Raw genomic sequence first — 24,881 nt, 5'->3', positions numbered from 1 at the left:
CGACAGGGAGACATGTGAAGCTGGTTGGGAGTAGAAAGCAACAGGGACGACCCGGAGGTTGCCACATGGTCAGCCTTTCATTTGGCGCCTGGAGCAGTGGAGCAGTATCCTTTAATATTTCACAGCCCCTCATATGTTCCGGCAGCCTCCTTCCCTACAGCTACTCTTGTTTTGGCTTATTTATTAATGACCTCCCCACGCTCTGCCAACGAAACCCCCCACTTGGGCCTAGACGGCAGCAAGTGGGTCCTGCCGTTCTGGGCCAAGCCTCCGCTTCAGCTCCACAGCCAGACCAGAGACATGAGTCTGTGCGACGGAGGATATTACTCAGCTCTCTAAAACAGGCTGCACATATAGCTGCTAGCAGAAACCAAGAACAGGTTCTGTGCTGCTCCACAGAGATTTAGTGGCAATGACAAATAAAGCGAATTAATTAGCAGGCTATTTGAAAGTGATCTCAGCTCTCTGACTCCCCAGCTGATCGACTGTCTTCATCTCTTCTATAGGAGGGATCTTGAACAAACACGGTGCTCGAATCCACGCATGTAAAGATGAACAGCGCTTGCATTTCGCGAAGCTTTAGTTTGTTATTAAGTGGAGCTGAAATGATCAAGTAGGTGAAGAATAGAAAAATAATCAGCTGCTATGTTCATGAGCAGCAATTACAATCATTTTTCTTTCTTTTCCTCCTTTCATGTGATGCTTAATTGTATATTTTCCACTTCTATGATGGTGGTTGGACTAAACATGGCATTTTAAATGTGACCTTTCCTCTGCTTTATGAAATTATTACAGGCAAAACAAGAAGTTAATTTATTGAACAACTATTTAGTTAAACATAAAGTTTTAGAGTGTTTCCTTTTCATAAATACACGGTATCATATCTACATAGATTATCAAAAATTGCTCCAAGCCCTCATCATTAATTTCTTAATTGTTTAATTTCTTAAATGTTATCAACAAAGTTAATTACGGTGACCTTTCCAGGGAAATTTTTGGTTGATATTTAAAGAGCTTTAAGCTAACTGTGTGATCTTTGTTCATATTGCTCTTCCTACTTCATAATCAGTGCTCAACAATCGCCTTTTTGTGATCTTAGAGTTTTACAACTTTGGGAAAAAGCCTGCACACGTTTGCCTCAAAAGCCTTTGAATTGCTTCTACTGATTGTAAAAAGGGCTGTTTGATTAAAATAATCTGTGTGATTGTAAAACTAGTCAAGCCAGGACAGAAACTGTAAATGAAAACTAAAAAATCATATTTTTTTAACTTAAACTAAAACGTCAGCACAGTCTGAAAGTAATTATTCTGCATTTGATTTTCATTTTTCATGGGACACAAACCTCAGTGAGCTGGATGAAATTCCTGTGTTTTCATACACCACAAACTCATTTTCATGCTGAGCCCCACTAGATATGCATATCTCTGACATCACTGACATCCCAACATCGTGACTGGCCAGTTGCATGAAAAACTCAAATGATATCAGAAACACCAATCTTTTACAGTCTTTTGAGTTAGTGCATGTAAAGTTTTTCACTTATTCAGAAAATCAGTGGTGATTAACATGACTTGTTACCATGGAAACAAAGTAAATGAAGGAAAATCACATTGCAGATAGACTGAAATATAGAAGTTGTGAAGTTGCAGAAACTGCAGTCCCTCCAATGTCCACTGGAGGCTCCAATCAGCATGGATTGTCATGGTTTCCCAATGACCAACTGTACTCCAATAAAAAGCATGTTTACATTCTGGTAGAAAAAAGAACAGTGCCCTCTGTGGATAATTTCCTCTCTTTGTAACAACTGCACATTAATGATTTTTTTGTACCTTTCCCATCTGCTCCTCCCCGAATCGCTACCTTATCGTGGTGGAGGGGTTTGTGTGTCCCAGGGATCCCAGGGGCTAAGTTGTGTGGGGGCTCTTGCCCCCTGGTATGGTCTCCCATGGCAAATTGGTCCTGGGTGAGGGACCAGACAAAGAGTGATTCAGAAGACCCCTATGAGACTCTTCTTTGTAACAACTGCACATGAGTGATTTTTTTTGTACCTTCCCCAGCTGTAAACCGATAAGGCTTAAAGTTAAAGGTGTAGCAGCTTTGATTGACAGGCGTGCAGATACAGGGAGCTGTAGCTGATTGTCTTCCAGGCCTCCCCTCTGATAATTTATTTGGCTTGATCTGTGGTACCACTACCTAAGGCATTACAGTTTTAGTCTTGGGAAGTGAAATTAGTGTTTTATAAGCCTGTTAGAACACAGAGTGAAGTGTTACCATTTCAATTAAAAAAATTTTGGGGGGGGGGGGGGGGGGGGGGGTGTCAAACCTAACTGCTTATCAGGAGCCTTCTAAGCCGTAATAAAATGAGTGCTTCTAGACCAGCATTTACTTATTTTAAACTTTAACTGCCCAAACTTTCTTCAAGTTTTTATAAATTAACAACATAACCTTAATTTGATCAAAAGATTAGAGAGCATTTATATACAAATCAACATTACGAGTGACCTAAGTGATCCACAAAAGGAGTGAATAGCTGCTGAGAGCCACAAGAGAAAGAGAAACCTTATTAAATCAGTGTTGCTAATTATGAATTTACTGACTTGAATAAGGCTGCTTCCAGCTAACCTTTATTAAATTGAAATTGTAAGTCTCTAATGCATTGGTTTGACTGTAAAATACTTTAAAATTCACTCTGCTGAAAGGCTAGATTTGGTAGGCTGTAGCCTGTAACACAATTTTGATGCACAGGGAATTAAACCACAGGGTCACTTTTACCCCTCAGCATAAGCCCACATGCTTATTTTTGCTTGTGTCTTTATGTACTTTTCATACACCCACTCACATCTTCACTATAAACCACTGTTGTATATAGATAGGAATCCCTCTTGGGGGGTGGTTTATTGCGTTTCTGCAACATGTCTACATTTTCTCCCTGTACCACAATGCCAGATCTTTAGATGCTCAAAGAAGGAGGCGGAATTGGATAGATGTCTTTGGGCTTTTTGTTGTTGAGAAGGGTTTTCCATTTCTTGTAAGCATGCATGGGTTGGCTACTGTTAAGTAAAATGTGGTGTTTTTGGTTTATGGTACAAGAGTTTTTCAAGTAAAATCAAATAAAAAAGGAGGTTAACAGTACATTATGAACTTTCAAAAGGTTTTGCATGAAAAAAGCACTATCTGCATTTATAAAGAGAGAAGTGAGAAGACTGGATGTAAGATGTGGGAACTACAACATTTTTGCAACTGACCCTGTTGCATATGTATTTCTGGGATTTTCTTTATCAATATTCAACACAAACTGATCTAATATCATTTAGAAAGTGCAAATTACTGCTAGTTGAACCAATATTTAATGCCGAAAAACACGTCTTATTTTTTGTGCTTGATACTGAAATGAACCAACTGCGCCTGCGTTTAGAAAGCAGCACCACTTTTTTTAAATCACCCGTAAAACTATTTACCATTAAATAAATATGACCCACAGACTCGCAAAGCTTCCAGCTCTGAGGGGAAGTTTGTGATGAGGTGCCTTAAACTGCCAATCTTTGTGACACTATCTGCAGAATTACTTCTTACTCCTGTGAGTCTTGTTCTGTGACCTCAATAAACTCTTTCCTGCTGACTTTATTATTGCTTCTAACGCTAGTTTCAAGTCAGTAGGAGTACAGGAGGAGGAAAATATGAAGTTCATTTAGTAAATTTTGGGCATTACTGGCATCAGAAAGAAGGATAGACCAGATTAGTCTCATGATCTAACAACTTGTCAGTCACAAAGGATTTCACAGTCAGATGGCAACAGTGAGAAATTCTCACTGTAGAAACTCACTAACCACAAGATGAGGGAGGGGTTATGTCCATCGTTTATATACAGTTGATGACAACAGATGACAACGATTGCTAAAAGGAATAAATATCGTACCTGCTTCATGCTTGTTTGAGCCAGAGTGGGCACCACTGTGTCTGAACATGGCCTCACAGAGCAGAGCCATTAGCCACTGTTAACAGGAACTCTAGCATGGCTGCCAGTGTTCCTGTTAGCATGTTGAGTGTAGTTATGGTGGGATGGCGAGTGGAGGCTGCACAGAAGGGAGATTCTGGGACACCAAATGTGCTGGTGTTCTTTTCAGAGGTGTCCCGAGCCTAATTCTGTGACATTTCCATGATGAGAACACCAGTGATGCTGTTGCACACTCCACCCTTTTTCTTTTAAACTTGAACCAGGTTCCTCCGTCGGCGCTCACCCTAGTTTGATAGCACAGGGGATGGTTACATCAGAATGTGCGTAATACACGTGGCTTCATTCTCCTTTGTGCGAGCACCCTTGGGTCACTACAGTTTAGAGGTGTTTTACCTGACTTACATATCTTTGTGCCGAGAGATGACAACATGTGCGTGCGACTGTAGTTTTATTTATGTGCATCTTTATGGGGCCTGTATGTGTATACGAGACCCTGCTGCACACACAGACGGGCTGTACCACAGATTTGTGTCCATTTGTGTGTATCAGAGCGCCACTTTGTGTGTAGATGTCAAACAAGGAGGGAGGGAAATTGGCCGTTCCAGTTTAGTGGCAGGAAATTGGGGCGATCTGTTCTTTGGAAGTTTCCCAGTGAAATTTCCTGGGGACCAAGACACTGAAAATATCTATCTATATGCACACTATGTCCTACATAAAAGAGAGTGCACCACAGAGAGAAGGGAGAAGGAGAAAGGGAGAGCGTGTGAAGATATATGTGTGTTTGTGAGAGATAAAAAAGAAAGGGAGGGAGGTTAGATGTCACTGTGCTGGTGGGATGTCAGTCTTTTGATGGCATCACACAGACTGCAGATAGACTGAAGCTTAGTAGAACGAGGTCAAGACTCTGGCAAGTCACCCAGGAAAGTTACCTCATTTCCCTCTCACTTCTGTCACACGAAAACGTCTCAAGCAGAACTGGAAATGCTGCCTCATAACCCCATTTTTTCCCTGCTCATTGCCCTCAGCCTTCAGTAGAAAGTTAAAGTGTGGCACAGATGTGTGATTGTGTATTTAAGAAAAGTTTCGTATAGATTACACTTATTCCATGTAGCCGTGTGCTCAAATCCACCTTTCCCTTGCCAGACACAGATTTGTCAGACATACCACTTTGTTCTGTGAGCTTTGTGTCTTTCAAAAGCAGATGTTAATGGCTCATCTCGCTTGTTCCCTATCCATGAATATCTTACCAATTCATTTCTGACAAGTGTGATACTACTCAGAGCTGCCAGTCACCTGTTTCATTTGCTGATTTGAGCTCAAGTACATATTGAGTAAATACACCCCTGGAATTCAAATTCTGCTACAGGTAATTACAAAGCAGCAATGCAGAAACATTTTAGCGCTGCCAAAAAGAAAAAAAAACAAACAGCTAATGCTCCTGTGGGCTTACTTTCTGTTATTTGTCCACCACATAGACTGATCCAGCCTAAATAACAAGAGCTCAGCCAGCACAGCATCATATTCTAATATTTTATTTCAATCATGACGAGTGTGGTTAGAGGAAGCAGCTGCAGGACCTCCCCATAGAGAACAGAGCAACAATGTATGACATCAGACATGATTGGGTCAGACACAGCATGAAAGGAGAAACTGGGTGGAGGTGGGCTCAAAACAGCTTTTAGATGCGTAGCATCGATGGGCAAACTGCTCATATAGCATGTCCTTTATGAGATTTGCAAAGAAGACGTATAGAAGGGTGTCAGCTGAGCCGTCGTGGATATCTGCTGGTTCTTCTTGAATTATGTAACACTGCAATGGCTTTTCACATGTGCAGCACAATATTTCTGCAGAGACAGGGTATGTTGCTGGCAGCGGTTTGTGCTTGCATGTATATGTGCACATATATGCAGTAGCAGAGGAGACAAGTACTGTACTTAAGTAGAATTTTCAGGTATCTGTACTTACTGAGTACAGATGCAGAACTGGAAATTTAAAGCTTACATGTAAGTCCTCAAGTTTTTAAATCAGATATTGGGTTTGTACACGTGAAATTATTGTGATTTATTTCCCTACACTGACCCATTACAACCAATTTTAGGGTTTCCCCACCTCCTGAATCCCACTTTAACCCCTGACTGTAACTGTACACATTTTCATGTAGGCAACAGAAAATAGAGAGGTTGTTTACTTTCCTTCTTTTCTTCACATTCGAGCTGAGTATAATTAGAATGAAAAAGTTAAACAAACGTTTGTATTACATTTATAAATAATAAAATTATGTATATTGTAACAACTAATAACTGAATAATATTCAGCTGTTTCACCAGTCAGTTCTTCATCCCATGGAAGAACTGTCCTTCTTCAGTTCTGTAGCCTCAGTGAGGTCAGCAGAGCAGCATATGAACCAGTTCTCCACCTGCCGGTGTGGTGAGAGTAGTCCTCCATGTCGAAGTGCATCTCAAATCAGAACAAGAACTACGGATGTCTGTTCAACAGTGGGATGAGAGACTCTTGGAAGAGCAGATGAATGAGACATTATCCCGTTCAGCCTTCCCGGGTATGGGAAGAGAAAAAATGAAGCAAGAGAATTTGAAAAAGCGTAATGCGCTTGTTGTTGTTATATATCTGGGTGACCCACCCAAGAAAAAAGTCTATGTGTGCAAACACATCGACTCCCCGATGGTAACATGTTATTAGCGCTCAGTTTAATTATGGAACAACAGACCTGCTTGATTATGGCAAAAATCATGGATATAATTCTTTTTGTTGGCATTAAGATAACAATTATTAGTGAAAAAATAATGAGCTTGTTAAACTTTAAAAAAATAGACCCTTGTCTTTTTAATTGAGTAGATTTGCTTGAACTGAAAATATAACCTGTTGTGGAGTGACTGTGGCTCTATGTCGGGGCAAATAAAATAAGGTAAATGATGTGCTTCAAGGTAAAATGAGAGCATTAATGCAAAATAGAAGGTGGGTAGAATATTTGATCTTAACTGTGTTGTTTTAATAATCATCGGAAACCAAAACTGTAATTGAAATGACATTATTTGATTACACGGTTGAGGCGAACGTTTCGATTGGAGCGCACATAACAGAAAATGGTACGTTTTTTTTCACATACATGTTTAACAGATCACCTAAAGAGCAAAAGCCAAAACGTTGTTCCGCATGCTGTGTAAGACTTTCTCTAGATTATTAAAGTGCAGAAATATCATTACTGCATGCACAGCACAGTTGCATATCGTCACGTAAAAACGAGACTGACGCAGACTGTGTTTGCATAACACACTGGTGTGTCTGAACTAAGAGACTCAATGACAAACAGTTTTGAGAGCGACACTGCCAACAGAGCAGATAAATATGAAAGCTGTCAGATCTTCTCAGGAGTACAAATGAATCTCCAGCAAATGTGTGAAGGCAGGGGCACGCGAGCTCGACACTGCCAGCAGCAGAACAAATAAAGTTTTCAGTTTGCCAATGTCCATTAACTCATTGTGCACGCCTCGTACTCGTACGTTTATTGATCCAAGTGCATTCTTGGATAAAAGGAGGGTGTTTAAAGTAGCAGTTTGGCATTTAATGCAATAACTTTGCTCAATTTAATGCCAAGAGTTAGATAAGAGGATTAATCATCCTGTCATGTCTTTATGATGAAATGAAGCTACTGCCAAAAGCTAGCTAATTTAGCTTAAAGTCCTTCCCTAGCTTAACAAAGTATGCCTACCGCCATCTTTTATACAGAAGCTCCCCTAAATCTGCCAAGCAGTATGTCTAAAAAAAATCACAAATTACCATTTATGTCCACACAGAAAGTTTAAATGCAGCAAAGTTGTGAGATTTATGTTGTTGGGAGGAAGCTGTGACTTGTTGACATCTTGCTCATGAGGTAGCTTGGCTCAGAAAGCTAATGGCTAGCTCTTCCTGTTAAACTTCAAGTGACCGCAGCTGAATATTAAGTTGCTGCTGACTCTTTCTCTCCACCTCTCCTGCAAATTTTCATAGTTTTCTCATGGACTGCTCCACTGAGGTGGCAAAGATTTTAATTTTCCACTTCTAATTACTGCATTGCACTGTTGTGCAGTGAAGCATGGCTAATAGACCTATAGAGCATCAAGATTTACTGCTGCAGAGGCCTTGCAGGAGATATCTGATGCCCAAAGTAATCAATGTTTCAAAATGTCTGTCACAAAAAACACAAGTAGATCCTTCAATAAAAACAAAATCTATACTGGGCTCATAAATGGTGATTTTAGTTTCTAAAATAACTTGGTTGCTTGATCGTTCCTGTAAAATCAGTATTCCTGACCAGCCTACAGTTTTCCCCTCCCAGGGGTTCAAATGTGTTTTCTTGCAGAGTGATGGTGGCTCAGAGATATGCACAAACTGCTGAGAGGAAACGTGGCTGTCACACAAATCAAAACGCTGCTTTTCCTGCTGTTTAGTTTTGTTTTGCATACTGTTTGTTGGAACCTTTTTAGGCCAATAACCTTCACACAGAAAAATGACCCAGTATAGGCAGTATTTGACACCCTGTGAGTGAGAACCATGTGGACCTCCTCAGCAGGGCGAGTCTTCCTGATATCGAGTGATCCTTAATCCATAATCAGCACTGTTCTTGGTGACTCGCTTCTCCCCGCTTCCAGTGTTTGTGCTCAGCTAAGATAACCAGCTGCAGGCTTAATTTTAAATTTACTGGACAGACATGAAAGCCTCTTCAATCTTCTGATCTTCCTCTGCAACAAGGAAGAAAACACATTGTTTCTAAAATACATGTTGCAGTAAGAAACACACTGACGCAATGACGCAACATATCGCGTCACATGTTAGCAGGTTTTAACAGCACGACCCTCACCATTGGGTGTAAGGGGAAAAAAGCATTACATTTTTTGTATTTAATCTGATCGACTTAGTCGCTGTTCCCACGTTTTCCTTGCTTCCCTTGTGTGGCTAATGTCAGCCTGATTGCTCAATGAGGTGAAGGTCAGCAGGGTTAATGCAGTTTTAGGTTGCAGGACTGACTAAAGTGTTAATGATATGACCTGAAACTAAAACAGCTCTCCAAGGAGAATGGCGAGAGATGGAGATTTTCTGTAGTCAGATACAAAAGCTGAGGAGACGATTATCACTTGTTGGAATTAGGCAGTATCTAATCGCATCATCGCCCTCTTCCTCATCACTGAGATAGACACACATAAGTGCGCACACACAGAGCATTCATTATGAAGATCTTTTATGTGTGAGTCATGGCTTTTCTCTTGGGAGCTGATTATCACTTTCCCTCTCATAATTTTCCCTCTGACCTGTTCCGGCGTAATTGACGATGAGTGATTCTTTCAAAAGTTTGGATCACGCTTTTTTAGCTGCTGCTCCATCCTTTGGGACCATGCTAGTATCTAGCTTAAAAATATATGAATAAATAGCTAAGAATGTGTGACAAATGGCTCTGTCACGCCAGCCACTTTCAGATTATTATTTCAGACGGCAGATGATCGCTGTGCAGTGTGGGAGGATTTTACTCCACAGCTTCAAGGTACGAGTCCGTTAAAAACCTGCAAAGCAACCTGCTCTGCCTGCTTTAACGAGCTCCTCACCGTAAAATAAATTTCATCATGGCTTTCACTGGAGTGTTTTAGCATCTCATGAGTGTTTTAGTGGTGTTTCAGAGCCTTCTCCAACCTGACAGAATTGAATTATGCATAAAGGTGTTCTCCTTTCAAGTTTTTGGCTAAAAAATGTGGGAAAAGGCCAAATCTAAAAACAGCGTTGACTCTGGGAATTGGCAGCTTTAATAATAATAAAAAAATTGGCAGTAGATTCATGGTTCAACCTGACCTTCCTCCTCGCTGTCTTCTTTTCCTCTCTTCTCTCCACCATCGGCTCTGTGAGTTCACACCTTCTGGTTTCACAGACACCTCTCACATTCGACTCCCATCCTCACTCTCCTCCAGAGTTCATTTGTTCCATCACAATATCTCCACAGTTTTTTTTATATCCTTCCTCTCTTTTCTCTCACTCTTCTTCAGTCATCATCATCCATGTGTGCCATTTTCTTGTTATATTTTCTGCAACGTGCTGCTCTCGCCTCACAGATACCACATTGCCTCTAAGGGTGGCTGTGTGTGTTCTGTTTGTTAATCATAGTTTAGCAAACAGAGCAGAAGTTCAGTTTAAAGTTAGCCTGATTCAGAGTTCAGTTTAAATAAGACTGACTGGCCAGCTGATTAAATTATTTAAAGACTAACACTTAATCTACCATGAGAGGATAAACTGTCTGGACTGTAACTGTTTCTCCAGCGCATTCAGCTGGACAACATTTATCTGGTTCTTCTTTCATTGGTTTGGTGATTCCTTCGGTTACGAGCAGATGTGGCTATAGCAACCACTTGCTAACTGACCACCAAGCAATAGCAAAAGTTGAAAATATGTTGAACATATGTGCCACAAACTGGAAATGGAGTCTTTTTGATCTATCTGTTGATAGATCTGTTCAAATATTTAACTTGAAAGCGAAACAAATGACTTATCTGTCAGGCTTAGTTGTGATTTATGATTATTTTGCGAGCATATGCACAGTGTCGGAAACAAAAGTCTAGTTTTCTTTTCTACGATGTGTACAGTAAGCGTTTTTGCAGTACAAAATATTCACAAACATGAGCAGGTGACTAAAATTGAAGTCGCGGTGACCCTTTGAGTTGCTCTTATGGATTGGCAGGATTTACATTTGCACTTTTCTCTCCGTCTCCTGTTTCTTCATTCCTATCTCTCACACCTCGCTGCTTCCCTGTACATATTTGCTTAATCAGCAGTATGCAAAATTATGGATTGTTCACTTCCATTTATTACCATATCTTCTGGAGGTACTTACTGTATCTCTGATTGGTCAGCTTTCTGATGAAACTTCAGAAGGCGGCCTGTTCTCTTTCCTTCTCTCTCTTTGCCCTTGTGTCTTTTTTGTTTGTCAGTTTCCTTTAAAAGAAAATTGCAGGATTGCTTCCAATCCTGCTTCTCCATCGTCTCTGTATGCTTAGTCAGATTACTGATGTTTCTATAGAGGCCTCATGAATTTGTTGACATTTATGGGAGTTTTAACCTTTTCCTGAAATTTTAAAATGCAATATTTGCAAGTTAATACTCTATATATTTACTTGACCCAAGTGCACTTAGGCACTTCTCTATCCACTACATTTATCTTATGATTGTGTTTACTGTTTACTGCAGTAGAAAAAAGATTTTGTTTTGATTTATTATTTGCTTATAAAGTCCACAATCTATGTATTAAATAGTGACTGTATACCCGGTCTTTTAATTAAAGCTACTCTTGTGTCCAAAAATAAGAAATAATGCAAAGTAAAACAACAAAATTAACAAAATTCTTCTTGCATGTGACCCTCAAATCTTTGTTAGTTTAAAAAAAAAAACTGAATCAAGAAGAAAGAACAAATTAAGCAAAAAATAACCAGAATTTCGTTTCTTTAAATGCTTGGTCTTGAAACCATATCTTTTCATCATAAATGATAGAGTACAATACAGCAGCCCTTGTAATCTTTGACCCTTTCTCCTCTACACTGCAAAGCTAATAGTCTCACATCAAGAAGGTCCTGGGTTCACCTCCATCAGCCAGCTGGGGACCTTCTGTGTTTGCATGCTGTCTCTCTGTATGTTTGGGTTCTCTCCGGGTACTCCTATTCCTCCCACTTAGAGAATAGAATAGGAAAGAAGAGTCTTTTATTATGATTGTACATGTACAATGAAATTATGGGTGCTCCATGCCAAGTGTGCAGGAGTAAAATATAAATAGTAAGAGAGCAGGAATCAATAGCAAACAGAAGAGATGTATACAATCCAGAGGAATATACACAAAAAAAGAGAAAGGCACACATTGGGCAAAGGAAGTGAGTAGAAACTGCCACCTAACAAGACATTGCAGCTAACATGAAAGCTATTCTGAAGGCTAGCTGTAACAGCAACTTACAAATGCAGTGGGTTTATACTCTGTGTGCGTCATTTTCAAATTAATGTCAGCTCTGATAACAGCTCTTAGCGTTTTGTTTTACCTTCAAATGAGATATGCTGTAAGCTGTGCCTAATTACCAAAGCAAGAGAACAAAAGCCTGGCCATTAAAACCAAGTTTGCTAGGGCTGATCAACCATTTGTACTCAGGGGCATGAGTATGAGTGAGCACTAAATTATACGCCAAACACTGTGGTTTGATAAATCGTTTATGTTACACAGAATTGCTGACAACTTGAGATTTTTCCTTTAATTTAGTCAATTTGTTGTTTCCATGTTCAGTTATGATCAGTCACCTAGACGTGTTTCTGCAGAAACTCTTACAAAAAAACTCAGTAAGACACATTTTTGAAATGCTACTTCTGCGTTAATGTTAATGATAAAATGCTAATTATAAAATAATTGATTTGACATTTCTTTGGTACGTTTGTGGTGGTGGTGGTGGGGGTGGGGGGGTGGGGGGTTGTGCTCTACAGTTTGCTGCACAAGCCCTTTTTTTCCTGACTGTGAGCAGAAGTTCAGACAGAAATGTTTTCAGCCAGTCAGTAGTTGTCACAACCAGCTCTGCATTGACTGAGTTTGTTTGTGTGTGTGAGAAGTGAGAAGAAAATGAAAGGACACAGAAGGCTGACATAGAATAGCATCTCAAGGCAGACACAAAGTATCAAAACAGTGAGCCGTTTAGCCTCAAATTAAGGTTTTAGATCATGTTTTTTGTTGGACTCTGGTATTTTTGTATTTTTTATAAGTTTCATTTATTTCAGCTATTCAGATCGATGTATATTTTCTACACTCGCATTAAATAAATCATGGCAACTCTTTGAGCTGGTTATATTAAAGAAAGGTGCTTCTATTTTTCAGGAATTTCAGACTTTATACCAATCCAAATGGCATCTTAAGGTGATTATGCTTTGCCACATGAATAGCCCTGTCATCCACTCCTGTCTTCGCTGTTTCATTTCCGTGTAGATTTGTTTTATTCGACCCTTTTGTTTCTCTTCGAGCTGGACAGATGGTAGTTTTAACTCTCGCTCCCACGAGGAAAGCCAAAGCCTCAACGTTACAAGTCTGACACATTTTTTCAATCCACAACATGACTCAGAGTCCCCCTGAGTCTCTCGGCAGCCTCGTGACACATGCACATAGACACACACACATAGACACACACACACACACACCACATAAGTCCATTTAAATTGTAAATTTCCCTTATTATATGGGCTTTACATTCATTCAAGTCAAATCAAAACCAACTTAATACTTGATGCTGCATACTTTTTTAGATCAGCTGTGAGAAAGGCATTAACATCTGCATGTAAAGATTTGCAAAATGACTGGTAATTAGAGCTACTTGAGGAAATTTGTGTAATTGCTTACAAATGGGATGATAAATGAGATGTTTCCTTGCTTTCTCCTGCATCTCTCTCTGGCATCTCTCTCCGTTGACTCGTCTATCCTCGCGTGTAAACCCGAGCGGTGTCTTCCTCGCCGTTTGTTATTCAGCTGTTTGGGTCTGTGTGGAGCTGTCCAGAATGTAGTGGTGCTGAAAATCCTGAAAACAGTGCACAGAGCCAAGCGGAGTCCTTCAGGGACAGATCTGTTATCTTGCTCACTGGCGCTCTGAAGTGGCTTCTCAGCTCTCTCAGGGGTGATGGCAAGAGCACGAGTGTATGGTTTTTCTGTTATATGAAGTGCTATAGTCCTTTACAAGTGTCTGCACTGCAGATGTGCATCGACACATTGTCTGCTATGTAGGGTTAGATTTGGCTGTGTTGGTTTATTGATGATTATTACAGGGAAGGATAAAACGTATGAAATAAAAATCAAAACAGCCATGCAGCTGGTATGAACATCCCACAGTTTTTTTCTTTATTCTCTCCTTGAAATAAGGGAACACAGTGAGCCTCGGCACAGAACAAGCAGCCAGTCTGTCCCTGATGATTCAGTAGAGGCAGAAAACGCCACACAGAACATGGTCCTGTCCAAAAAAGCTCCATCAAAATTGTGAGAACTCACCAATGGAAAAGTCTATCCTAGATATTTCCCCCAGCTTTGAGGCACTGATTGACCAAAAACTGTCATTTAGTTTAATCCTGCCTAAAAGAAAGTGTAAGAACAATATTTGTATAGCCCAAGACAAAGGTTTTGGCAGTAAAAACTAATTTTTGTGTTTCATTAACTTTTTCACTTCTGGTTTTATTCAGATTGCTTTCAACATGTTTCTACAATATACTGACTTTAATTTGCAGATAAATCAAACTTATGCAAAGAGTATTTACGGTGTTATCATTAGTGATAGTTCAAGCTTCTGGGTCAAATCCTCAGATGCCTTTGAGCAAGTTGATCTCAATTTGTTGGTTTCAGCCTGTCCACCTGCTTTTTTGAGGCTTGACTGTAGATTCTCAATTGGATTAAGATCTGGGAATATTCCTGGCCATGGATCCAAAGTATTAAATTTAGTAAACTCCAAGCCATTCAGTTATCACTTTTGCCATTTAACATCATTACAGGAAAAAATGCACAGTTGGCACAAAATTGCTCCAGGATCACTGGAAGAAGTTGGTACAGATATTTTTACTGTAGGAGGATTTTTGTATCAAAAGTTTGAAACAATCTCTTTGAAATGTGCTGAAAGAAGTCTTAGGGAATTTCGTAGGCCTAACAGGTTCTGCACACCTGAGCAAAGTAGCAATAATAAAAGTGATTTACACGTACATATGTGTTGTATTTGTAATTGAATAAAAACCATATAAAAAACACCTGACAGAAAAAACCCCGCTGGGAAACACTAGGAAGTAGACTGGAGCAGGATCTTGCAAAGAATGAAGGAAACAGAGGAGGTGAACACTTGAGGGTGTGAAGCTAACCAAGGCAGGAAGTAAAAGAGTAGAAAGTTCAGTATAAAACACAACAACCAAAACAAAATAGGGAGCGACTATGAGTGATTCAGACATACAGAGGGATAAACAGACCAGAACAGAAAAAACATGGGGGGAAAGCAAACACTCAGAAACACGAGGAAGGAAATATCAAAGAAAAAACAGGAACTAAAACTCAGGCTACCTGCAGCAGCCTTTATCTGCTGATCTTCGAGGTTCACTTGGGGACCAGCTGATCTCTGACTGTGTCCACCTTGTATATGTAGTACAAGTTGTCTCAGTGGTAACTCCTTAAGAGTCTATGTCAGTACAGAAGCACTTAGTGGTACAGTTCTATTTATCAGAGTCAAATACCAGCATGTAATGGAGACGGAAAGCTTCCAAAAGTTCAGACTTGTATTGAGTTTAATGTCTGTCGAGAGTCGGGGAGCTGAAAATTAACATCACAAGTGGCTTCAATTATAGATGAGGTGTGAATAGTATGTCATCATGTGTTCAGGGTTAGAAGTACTGCATGTCTGTTACCATAGCGACCACATTATTTTAGAGTGATGCTGTGTAGATGCTCTACTTAAAAACTTTTTCTTCTGCAGTTTGTTCCTGATCATGTCCTCTCCTCCTTTCTTTTTCACCTTGCAGTGTATCTCTGGGAATGATGGTGTTGCCACTTTTGTCGCCCTCTCTGTCGCCATGACGATGCCATTTAGCCCCCTGTCCAGCGACGAGGAGCAACAAAGGATGCTGGGAAACAGTCGACATCTCTATCCTGGGGCAGAGGACGAGGAAGAGGAGGAGGAAGAGGAGGAAGAGGAAATGGAGGAAGATGAACGCGATGATGAAGGGGAAGAGGAGGAGAATGGCGAGCTAGAGGGGGAGGAGGAAGACGACGAGGAGGAGATGGTGGAGGAGGTCAGGCGTGGAGGCCTCTCACGGGGCGGCAGAGGCGAGGGACACAGGCAGTCAGGTAAAATGGCCGGACGTCCCACAGGGGACAGGCAGGTCCGACCGGGGAATCCTGGAAACCCCTATTCGTCTAACCCCGGACCCACACACCAACAGCAGGCCAATCAGATACAGCAGCAGCAGCAGCAGCAGAGGAGGCTGAAGGAACACAGCGCCAGCTCGTTGCCATCTGAGGACGCCCACATTGCCATGATGGTGTTTCGCATTGGCATCCCAGACATAAAGCAAACGGTGAGTGCTGTCTGCACACAGCAACAATCACTGACAAGTTTATAAACAGCCTGAAGTCCACCTGCTGTTCTAACAGTTTCAACACCCAAGAATCAAGATTCATTCAGTTATGAATCATGCAACACAAGGTTTCTTTTTTAAATATAATATCAGAAAATGAAAAATAATAACTGTCTTAATATTGTGTGTATGGAGAAAACATCTTTAGTTTTAGTCTTTTTCAGTTTGATCATAACCATCATGGGGAGGCTTTGGGATGTGTACGTAATACTTACATGTTAGCACTCTATATGTTCTGAACAGCTTAAATGCTCCTAACACACACATTAAAAATACTAAAGCGGAATAGTTTTAAACAATAAAAACAATTCCATCTAAGGAAACAACTAAAGCTGAACTGAATCCAAAGATCCAAATCAAAAAGTTGTTAGATGTGTTTTTTTGTCCTGTCGCCCTCTCCTGTGATGGAGATGGCTGCCCTGACCTGAGCCTGGTACTGCCAGAGGTTTCTTCCTGTTAAAAGGAGGTTTTTCCTTCCCACTGTCGCCAAGTGCTTGGTCATACTGGGTCATCTGATAGTTGGGGTTTTCTCTGAATTAATGGTGGATCTTTACCTTACAATATTAAACGCTTTGATGTGACTGTTGTTGTGATTTTGCGCTATATAATTAAAATTGAATTGAATTGTACTGATGAGGATTGTCAGTGTTCTGGGGAGTTTATTCACCTGCTGCAGAAGCTTCTGGTACCAGTTTATGATGTTTCCAGTTGCATATAATCATACTTACTCTGTCCAATTGCTGTTTGGTCAGATGCCTCCTATTTGGTAACTTTATGCATAAAGTGTCTTTTGACATCTTTGACATCATGATGCACTTATTTAGTTTTACAGACCTACAAAGTCTGCATTTGGAGGGTGACAGCTAGTTTACACTTATTGTTTCCCTCACGAGCGGCAGCATGAAAAGTGCCATTATAACTGCCGGTACAGTTTGATATCATTTATTTATGCTGCTGGGTTGAAGACACAATGACACAAGTGGGCAATTTTATTGACATATTACTACAGGAACTCAGAGATTCTTAAATTATACAGTATGGCCTTAGATAATACATGCTGCAACAGCTTGAGAAGATGAGAATTTTTAGAGAAAACCTTGACAAAAAACTCCATGATCACTTTGCATCTTGCCACGACTGCTTGTGCTGATATTCCAGCACAACAACTACAGCGAGTCCAACCTGGAGTCTTCAGTTCAGGTTAGATTTCCAACGTAAACAGCACAGTTTTGCCTAAATCTTCCCAGTTTTTGGACGTGACAGCCTACTAACTAATCACTACACTCTTACACTCCTTAACACACCACAACTCCATGCTTTAATGAAGAACTTGAACACAACTGATCCACGAAAGCTGCACTGAAAACCTGCAAGATTTTACATTCTTTAAATGAGAATCAGTGTGGCATGATTTAGAAAACATAAGCAGACAACTGAAGAAAAAAAAAATCACCAATTTGGTGCCTGCTTTTATAAAAGAGCTGTAAAAAACGCAGCTGCTTTCAGTGACCAGAGACATAGATAGTACAGTTGAGCGAAAGATCTGTGAAGAAATAAAAATTTTCAAGGTGTGAAAACAAAGAAGCCTTCGTGACACCTTCAAAGAAATACACGTCGCCTCAGGTTTACTGTGGAACATCTATGCCTCTGTACTGACTCCTTGGTGTTAGGTAGGAGGGAGCCGTGTTCAGCATTGTTGCCCTGGGGCCAGTCGTTTCTTAATCCGTCCACGAATGTATGACAGTACATGCGGCCAGTTCAGTCTAAATGGACAATGTGCAGTGTGGGAGAGTATAATTCTCTCTTTCTTTCTTGCTGTCTCACTGCATCCACAGTGAACAACCAAGAGAAGCGCAAACACTTTCAGCAAAGTGGCTCTCTGAGAGAGAGAGAAAGAGAGGGACTTTCAAGGTGACCCAACTCCCGAGAAAAGACGAAGAGAGCGAGAGGCAGAGCCAAAATGCACACAAAAGCAATTAGGATGAGAGTATGTGGACAAGAATTAGATTTTGCAAAGCAGGAAAGGATTCAGCCAAACTGAGTGAAGCTAAAGTGGAGAGAGGAGTTACGGGGGGGCCCTAGCTTAATGTTACCAAAGAGATTTTAAATGGTGCAATAAAGCATGGTGTGAAAAGCCCTTTTAGGTGTGACTGGTTTTAAGAGGGCTGTCCAGAATCACGATAGACCAATCTGCCATCGCTCTGCATTTCCCCGGATGCGGTCTTACATCACATCAGTGCAACACAAGTGTGTCTAAATTGGCTTTACAGGTTGGAGATGGAGCTGCCTCCGTGTACAGTACTTTACTTTAACCACTCACAAAAATCAGGCAGAAATCGGTGCCAGGCATTTTTCAGCCTTTTCCCCCCACTTGAATCTCAGTGATGAGCGATCTGTTAAAATTAAACTCACTGATAATTGAGGAAATCATTGTGGATGCATCTTTGCTCATGTCCAGATTAAAGTCGCTAACGGTGCGATCGTGGTTCAAGAGTTGGGAGTTCGCCTTATAATAGGAAGGTTGCTGGTTCGAGCCCCGGCTTGGACAGTCTCGATCGTTGTGTCCTTGGGCAAGACGCTTCACCCGTTGCCTACTGGTGGTGGTCAGAGGGCCCGGTGGCGCCAGTGTCCGGCAGCCTGGCCTCTGTCAGTGTGCCCCAGGGTGGCTGTGGCTACAATGTAGCTTTCCATCACCTGTGTGTGGATGACTGGTTGTGTAAAGCGCTTTGGGGTCCTTAGCGACTAGAAAAGCGCTATACAAATACAGGCCATTTACCATTACCATTTACTATCTGTCCCCGTTTCTTTATTCGGTTATGTGATCTTGGCCTCTGTCATGTATTTATTGGTTGCTTTATACACCAACAGCAAGAATATGACTCCAAACGTGTGGATGGCTGTCCATATTTTGTATTTACCATCCCAGAGCGCTATAAATGCTTCGCTCATGCCTTCTTCCTCCCTCTTGCTGCTGTGTGATTTATTATTGATCTGTGCATGGGTGTTTTCAGCTGTGTTTTTGCTGTGTGTATCTGTGTGCATGCATGTGTTTGTGTCTGCGTGATTTGGTATTTTTTAAATTAGACCGTAAATAATTCACTTCTCCCTGTTTATTCTAACAACAGAATCAAAGTTTTACTGTAAAAATATGAATAAATGAAAAGGGTTTTGGGGGAAGATGCTCATTTATGCTTGGGGGCAAAACCTCAGAAATTTACTAGACAGTTCCATAAAGACAGAAAATGGCACTGATGCAAAAAGAGAGAGGGGTAAAAAGATGGAGACAGAGTAGATGAAAGTACAAAGAAGATAGAGGCAAAGGTAAATGGGGGGAAATGGGAGTAGATCAAAGTGGAATGAAGCTGTGAGATAGGTAGATGTAGGAGTTAGAGAGGGATTGAGATTGATAAAGTGAAGCAGACAGAAGTAAATAAAGGTGAAATGAAAATAGCTCTACAGAAAGGAGGTGGTTGCAGGTTCATGTTGACCTTTAGCTAACATTATGCCATTTTTTATGTTGATTTTTCTGTATCTTTACATCTGAACATTTAAGATTCACTTCAATCTGAAATAACTTGTTACTGCAGCCACCTTAAAAACTGTGATTGCAATACTAAAAAGTATTAGCATTAGCATCGCATTAATCAGCTACACTTTAAGTGGAGCTCTTCTGCTTTTCTTTATGTTCCATCACATATGCTGCTCCATTAGTGGATGCCCATATTAAACCTGCCCAGAATATCAATCAGATCGCAGCATGTGCAGGGAATTCATATGAGCTGAAAACCCTGGCTTCGGTCTGATCTAAACACTCAGTTTTTCTACTCTTGGCTCTGCATGATGTCATTGAGAGTGGAAATTTATAATATAGCCGAGACAATCCAACAGCTCCGGGCGTGAGCACAGAAGCGCCACCTGTTATACGTCTCTGTAGGTTCTCCTCCATTAGAAATCAACTTGACTTTTCCTTAGATTCATGAAGAAATTTCATGACTCATCCAAAAGGCTTCAGGGTGGGTCTTCAACTCTCAGGTACTCCAAGAGGTTAAATACCCAAGATTCCCCATCATTGTCTAGCACTGAAGAAGCTTCACAATCCCAACGTCTTCATAATCCCCCAAAGAAGTCGAGTTACATTCGGCTCCAGCACTTAAACCCCCCACCTGCTGTTCTGACACTCTGTTTGTGAGAGGTAGCCAATCAGAAGGAAGCTAAAACAGGCTGTTTCAAACAGAGGATGACGTGACGGGTTCCACCAAAGCTCATTTAAGCTAAATACGGAGCAATTTGAAGTCCAAGTACAAGAATAAGAAGCTGGAAATGAGCATAAAGATTTGCTTTTAATGTGTAACATTTCTCAGTTTTTTTTAAAAAAAATGTCTTTACCAAGGAGAGAGCTGAGGTAGAGGAATGCAATCAGTGACAGTTTTTTCTGTCTTTTGTGAAACTAGGTGGGCAAGTAGGAAATGAGCAAATCAGGAATCAAATATAATCAAATAATATTTGACATGGATCAAAAACACTTAAAAACACTGAGATAGGCGGGTACTATCGGAGAACTCCTCCACAGAAGAACTTTCAAATATTTTTTTGAGAAAAACAACAAAAATGAAGCCTGTTTGAGTTCAGTCTTTTAATAGGAAAGATTTTTATGCCTCTTCATGTCACAGCGGGACTGAACGGACTCACGCGCAGGCTCTAGGTCTTGAAAGCACAAGAGTCTTTATTATGATACGTCAGGTGATTATTTACAAAAGTGAGGGGAAAGCCGGGCTCCGGGGGTCCACACACGAACGGGAAAGACGCCGATAGTCACACACACACACACTCCGTCCACTCCTCACGCTCCTCTTCACACTCCAATCACTCGGGTAACACAGGGGTTGGTCCAGGGAATCTGTACACAGAGACACGAAGGGATTGTAAGGCAAATCGCTGTGAAAACACTCTAGAAGTAATTGAGCTGGGGTTACACTGACGAGGGTCGGCAACGGTCCAGCGACGAGAAACACAGAGCTGCCATCTTATAAAGGAGCTGGAACACTCATGATGAGCCGCAGGTGCGTGATTGCGACCCGGTGCGTGGGCCAAGGGCAGGAGCCCACAGGTGAGCTCCGCCCAGGCAGAGGGAGAAGGGAAAGGGGGAAGGGAGAGAGCAGGAACAAAAAAGAATGTAAAAACATATGTAGCCATACTGAGCCGACCGGGTAGGCACAGGGACCCTGACACTTCAGATCTTTTCTTTTTGTGCGGGTGGTGCAAAGGATTACACAAAATAAATAATAAATAATTATATGTCTTTAAAACAATTAGATGCTGAATTGCTTTTGCAATCTGTGTAATTTGCTTTCTTAAATTACACAGACCTAAAAACAATTCTAAAAGGCTTGTAATCGCATTCATTAACTTGTTTTGAAATATTTGTCTAAGTGTGCACTCTTTTAATGTCTTCTTCAGTTATTTAAAGCCCCTTTGATCTCTTCCATTTTTTGTGCTCTATTTCTGAGCTGATTCTAAAGATAAACTCACACTTGCAGATAAACATTAACATAAGAAAGAGCTGAAACATAACCTCATTGACTTCCTGCCGAGGTGTACTGACTGAGTGCATATTGTCTTACTCCTCAAGGTCATGAGCGTTAGAACCCAGCGGCATCTCTCTGACATTTACTGTGTCATACTCTTGCACTCTTCCTGTCCTGTCTCAGCCTCCTTGGGTCATTGTTTAACTCCCTTTCTCAATCTCAGACTGTACTTTCAGAATGAAAACATCTGAAGTCCACAGTTATCCCTCTTGGTCAATCTCTTGCTCTTTAATGGAAAATGGCCTGCATTTGTATAGCGCTTTTCTAGTCCCTAAGGACCCCAAAGCGCTTCACACTACATTCAGTCATTCACCCATTCACACACACATTCACACACTGGCGATGGCAAGCTACATTGTAGCCACAGCTGCCCTGGGGCGCACTGACAGAGGCGAGGCTGCCGGACACTGGCGCCACCGGGCCCTTTATCCTCCTCCACCTCCTCTGTCCTGTCACTGATGTGAAGTATCATTCCTTCCCCCTCCCACCTTCACCCACTGCTTTAGCTCTGTTCTACACTTCGGCTAATTCCTCCTAAATAAGCCCTAATTGCATTTTAATTGTATTATAATGAATCAAGGGACTGACCGTAGTATGCAAATGGAAAGGTTATTAATTGAGGGAGGAGGATATGGAGTGATGGAAGAGCATCTACATGCAGTAATGCACAGGACACAGATAAATACACACAGACACTGGTAATTATTTTGCCTTTTTTTTTCTTTTTTTTGCAGAAAACCAGCTCTAATATTTAATGTGCACTAATCAGTGGTGTGCATCTAGGAAATGATGCATTAGATGCAGTTTAAATACAAATTGACCTACACCAATTGACTCTGACATGGCAATTTATATTATGATTTCATTGGAGCTGTTGCACAGCAGATTATATTTGTACAGTAGACAGGAAAAAATCAGCATGATCTTAAAATCTATTCTGGATCATAAGGAAATTTCTCAGTGTATCCACAAATACAAGCTATTGATGACATGAAGTATGCAGTAAAAGTTTGGACTGGCGGTTGTTCTGAGTGTTTTAAGCTTTGCTTTCTTTACGAGTGCTGAGATGCTGTGCATTTTTAGCACTCTTATAAGCACACTGTAATCCACATTGTGGGACATAAATAGAAACAAGCACGTTATCTAGATGCATGGCTCTTATTGGATTTGCTTTGGTGTTCTCTGAGCTGAGTTGACCAGGACATCATTTTATATTCCTTTCAGCTGGTTAGTGGACAAACTCAGTATTTTACAACCTTTTACAACCTGGGTTTGCCACTTATCTGTACTCAAATTTTAATAACTGTACAGTACTCTGCTTTGGTAACCGTTGTCCATGATGTAAATATGTAAAAATTGTGTTTTTGTTCTGTGTCCTGTTCTGTTTGCATATTTGTTGTTGCTGCTGATACAACCAAATTTCCCCCTTGTGGGACAATTAAAGGATTCTTCTATTCTATTCTATTTACTGAGGCGACAGATCAAGGAACCTGAACACTGTATTACCATAAATGTCTATGCAATATGACTTCTTTTACAATCCCGCCTGTTTGCTAGGTTTATCACACTTCTGCATAGGCTTCACTTTTTCGATCCATCTTCTACATCCATTTTCCACAGAGAGTCTCTTTGGTAGCTGTGGGTTGTAGCTGCAGTCACAGAATACTGTTACAGCAGTCACAGTAACAGTCTTGTGGCAGCTTTTTTAAGTAGTTACAACTTTTAAGCTATTAATTTGTGTCTCTGAATATGAATTTTCCATTTTTTCCATCACCTTGAACATGATTTTTCATCTGACCGATCTCCTGTCTACTGATTTGTGTTCATGTGCATTGGAGGCTGGATGGGGTCAGCAGCGTTAAGAGTGATTGGACCAGCGGGGACGGATTTTTAGACTTTAATCGCATTATTAACTGTCATTAGAAGCTCGGTTAGGGTCAGACAAAGATCATTGTTTGGCTGGAGAAAATTGTTGCTACTTATCTAAAAGCTCTGTTTTCTTGGTTGCCAGGGATTCCACTGAAGACTCTTGCGAATATGCATGCTGCAGATATGAAACACATTTTCCACTGAAATACATCAGGCTTAAAGTTGAGCTCTGTCATTACACAAAATGGGGCAATTTGTATCCACGAGTATCACCAAAACGATTCCTATCCATCACACGGTCTTAGGATGTTTCACACCTGCTGTGTTTAGTCCATTTAAATTGAACTTGTGTTCGTTTTCCTCCTTGGCACCTGTGAACACAGTAATCGCACCAAGACCCTTTGGACTAGGTGGTCTCGGTACGGTTCCAAATTAACTCCAGAGCGGTTCGTTTATGATGTGAAAGTGATCAGACCCCAATCCGAACCAACTTCCAGTTGTACGTTACAAGTTTGAGCTAAAAAACAAAACATTTAGCCACGTATGCTTTGTATTTTAAATGGTGGACGGTACTATAGATGTGCAAAGGTCTGTACGGGTGAGCAATTAGCTGTGACATGAACAAAAAATTCTCAGTGTTGTGTAATTGTCCAGAACACAGCACCTTCTTCCTGCATTTACTTCTGTTGCCTTTGCTACTTTGCTACATCACATGTGGCATCTGTGAAAATCAGAGGATATATCCTTTCTCCCCACACAGTGGCATTTACCTTTGAGGCGTTAAAACTCCCTTAATAGAGCTGCACAATCCTGCTGGGGAGATCTCTCACAAGTCACTATCAATCGAGACTGCACCGCTGGTGCACTGATACTTACAAAGAGAGCAGGAGATGTAGCAGCTTATTATTTTTATCAAGAGGGGATTTGAAGCATTGATCTATGTAGACAAAAATATTGGCTTTAGCAGGTAGTGGTTATAGGTTAAGAAGAAGGAAGAGACAGTTCAGGGTGTTATGTAAAATAATATTTTTCACTGTCACAGTCATTTCACATTTTATTCACTAAAGGTCGAAGCTATGTCTGCTATGTCAAATCCAGCTGCTTAAAGTGTTTTCAGATGTCTTCGGTATTTGAAGGAGTCAAAGTTGTGACCTGAGTCAGGTTAAAATGCCGTCTTTGAAATGCTCTTATTTGTAATCTAGTCCACTTTTTTTTTCAAAGGTAGGTTCTGACCTACAAATTACCAGCTCAGAGATCACAGTGACACTCTAATGGTGAATTCCTTTTGGAAGTACTCTTTTATATATTGTGTATTTACTACAGAT

General features: G+C 40.8%; 1 protein-coding gene across 1 annotated transcript in view; it reads left to right on the top strand.

Annotated features, from left to right (window-relative positions):
- shank1 (SH3 and multiple ankyrin repeat domains 1) overlaps positions 1–24,881 on the top strand; it is a 103,568-nt gene that overhangs the window by 14,494 nt on the left and 64,193 nt on the right. Inside the window, exon 2 of the mRNA XM_082531918.1 lies at positions 15,488–16,042. Coding sequence (XP_082388044.1) covers positions 15,539–16,042 — 504 coding nt within the window. The 5' untranslated portion in view covers positions 15,488–15,538. The remainder of the gene's footprint in view (positions 1–15,487; positions 16,043–24,881) is intronic.

This window comes from Aulonocara stuartgranti (assembly GCF_965226115.1).
Source record: "Aulonocara stuartgranti genome assembly, chromosome: 4".
Classification (NCBI taxonomy): domain Eukaryota; kingdom Metazoa; phylum Chordata; class Actinopteri; order Cichliformes; family Cichlidae; genus Aulonocara; species Aulonocara stuartgranti.
The sequence above is the reverse complement of the archived record's forward strand: the minus strand, read 5'-3'. Positions and strand labels throughout refer to the sequence as shown.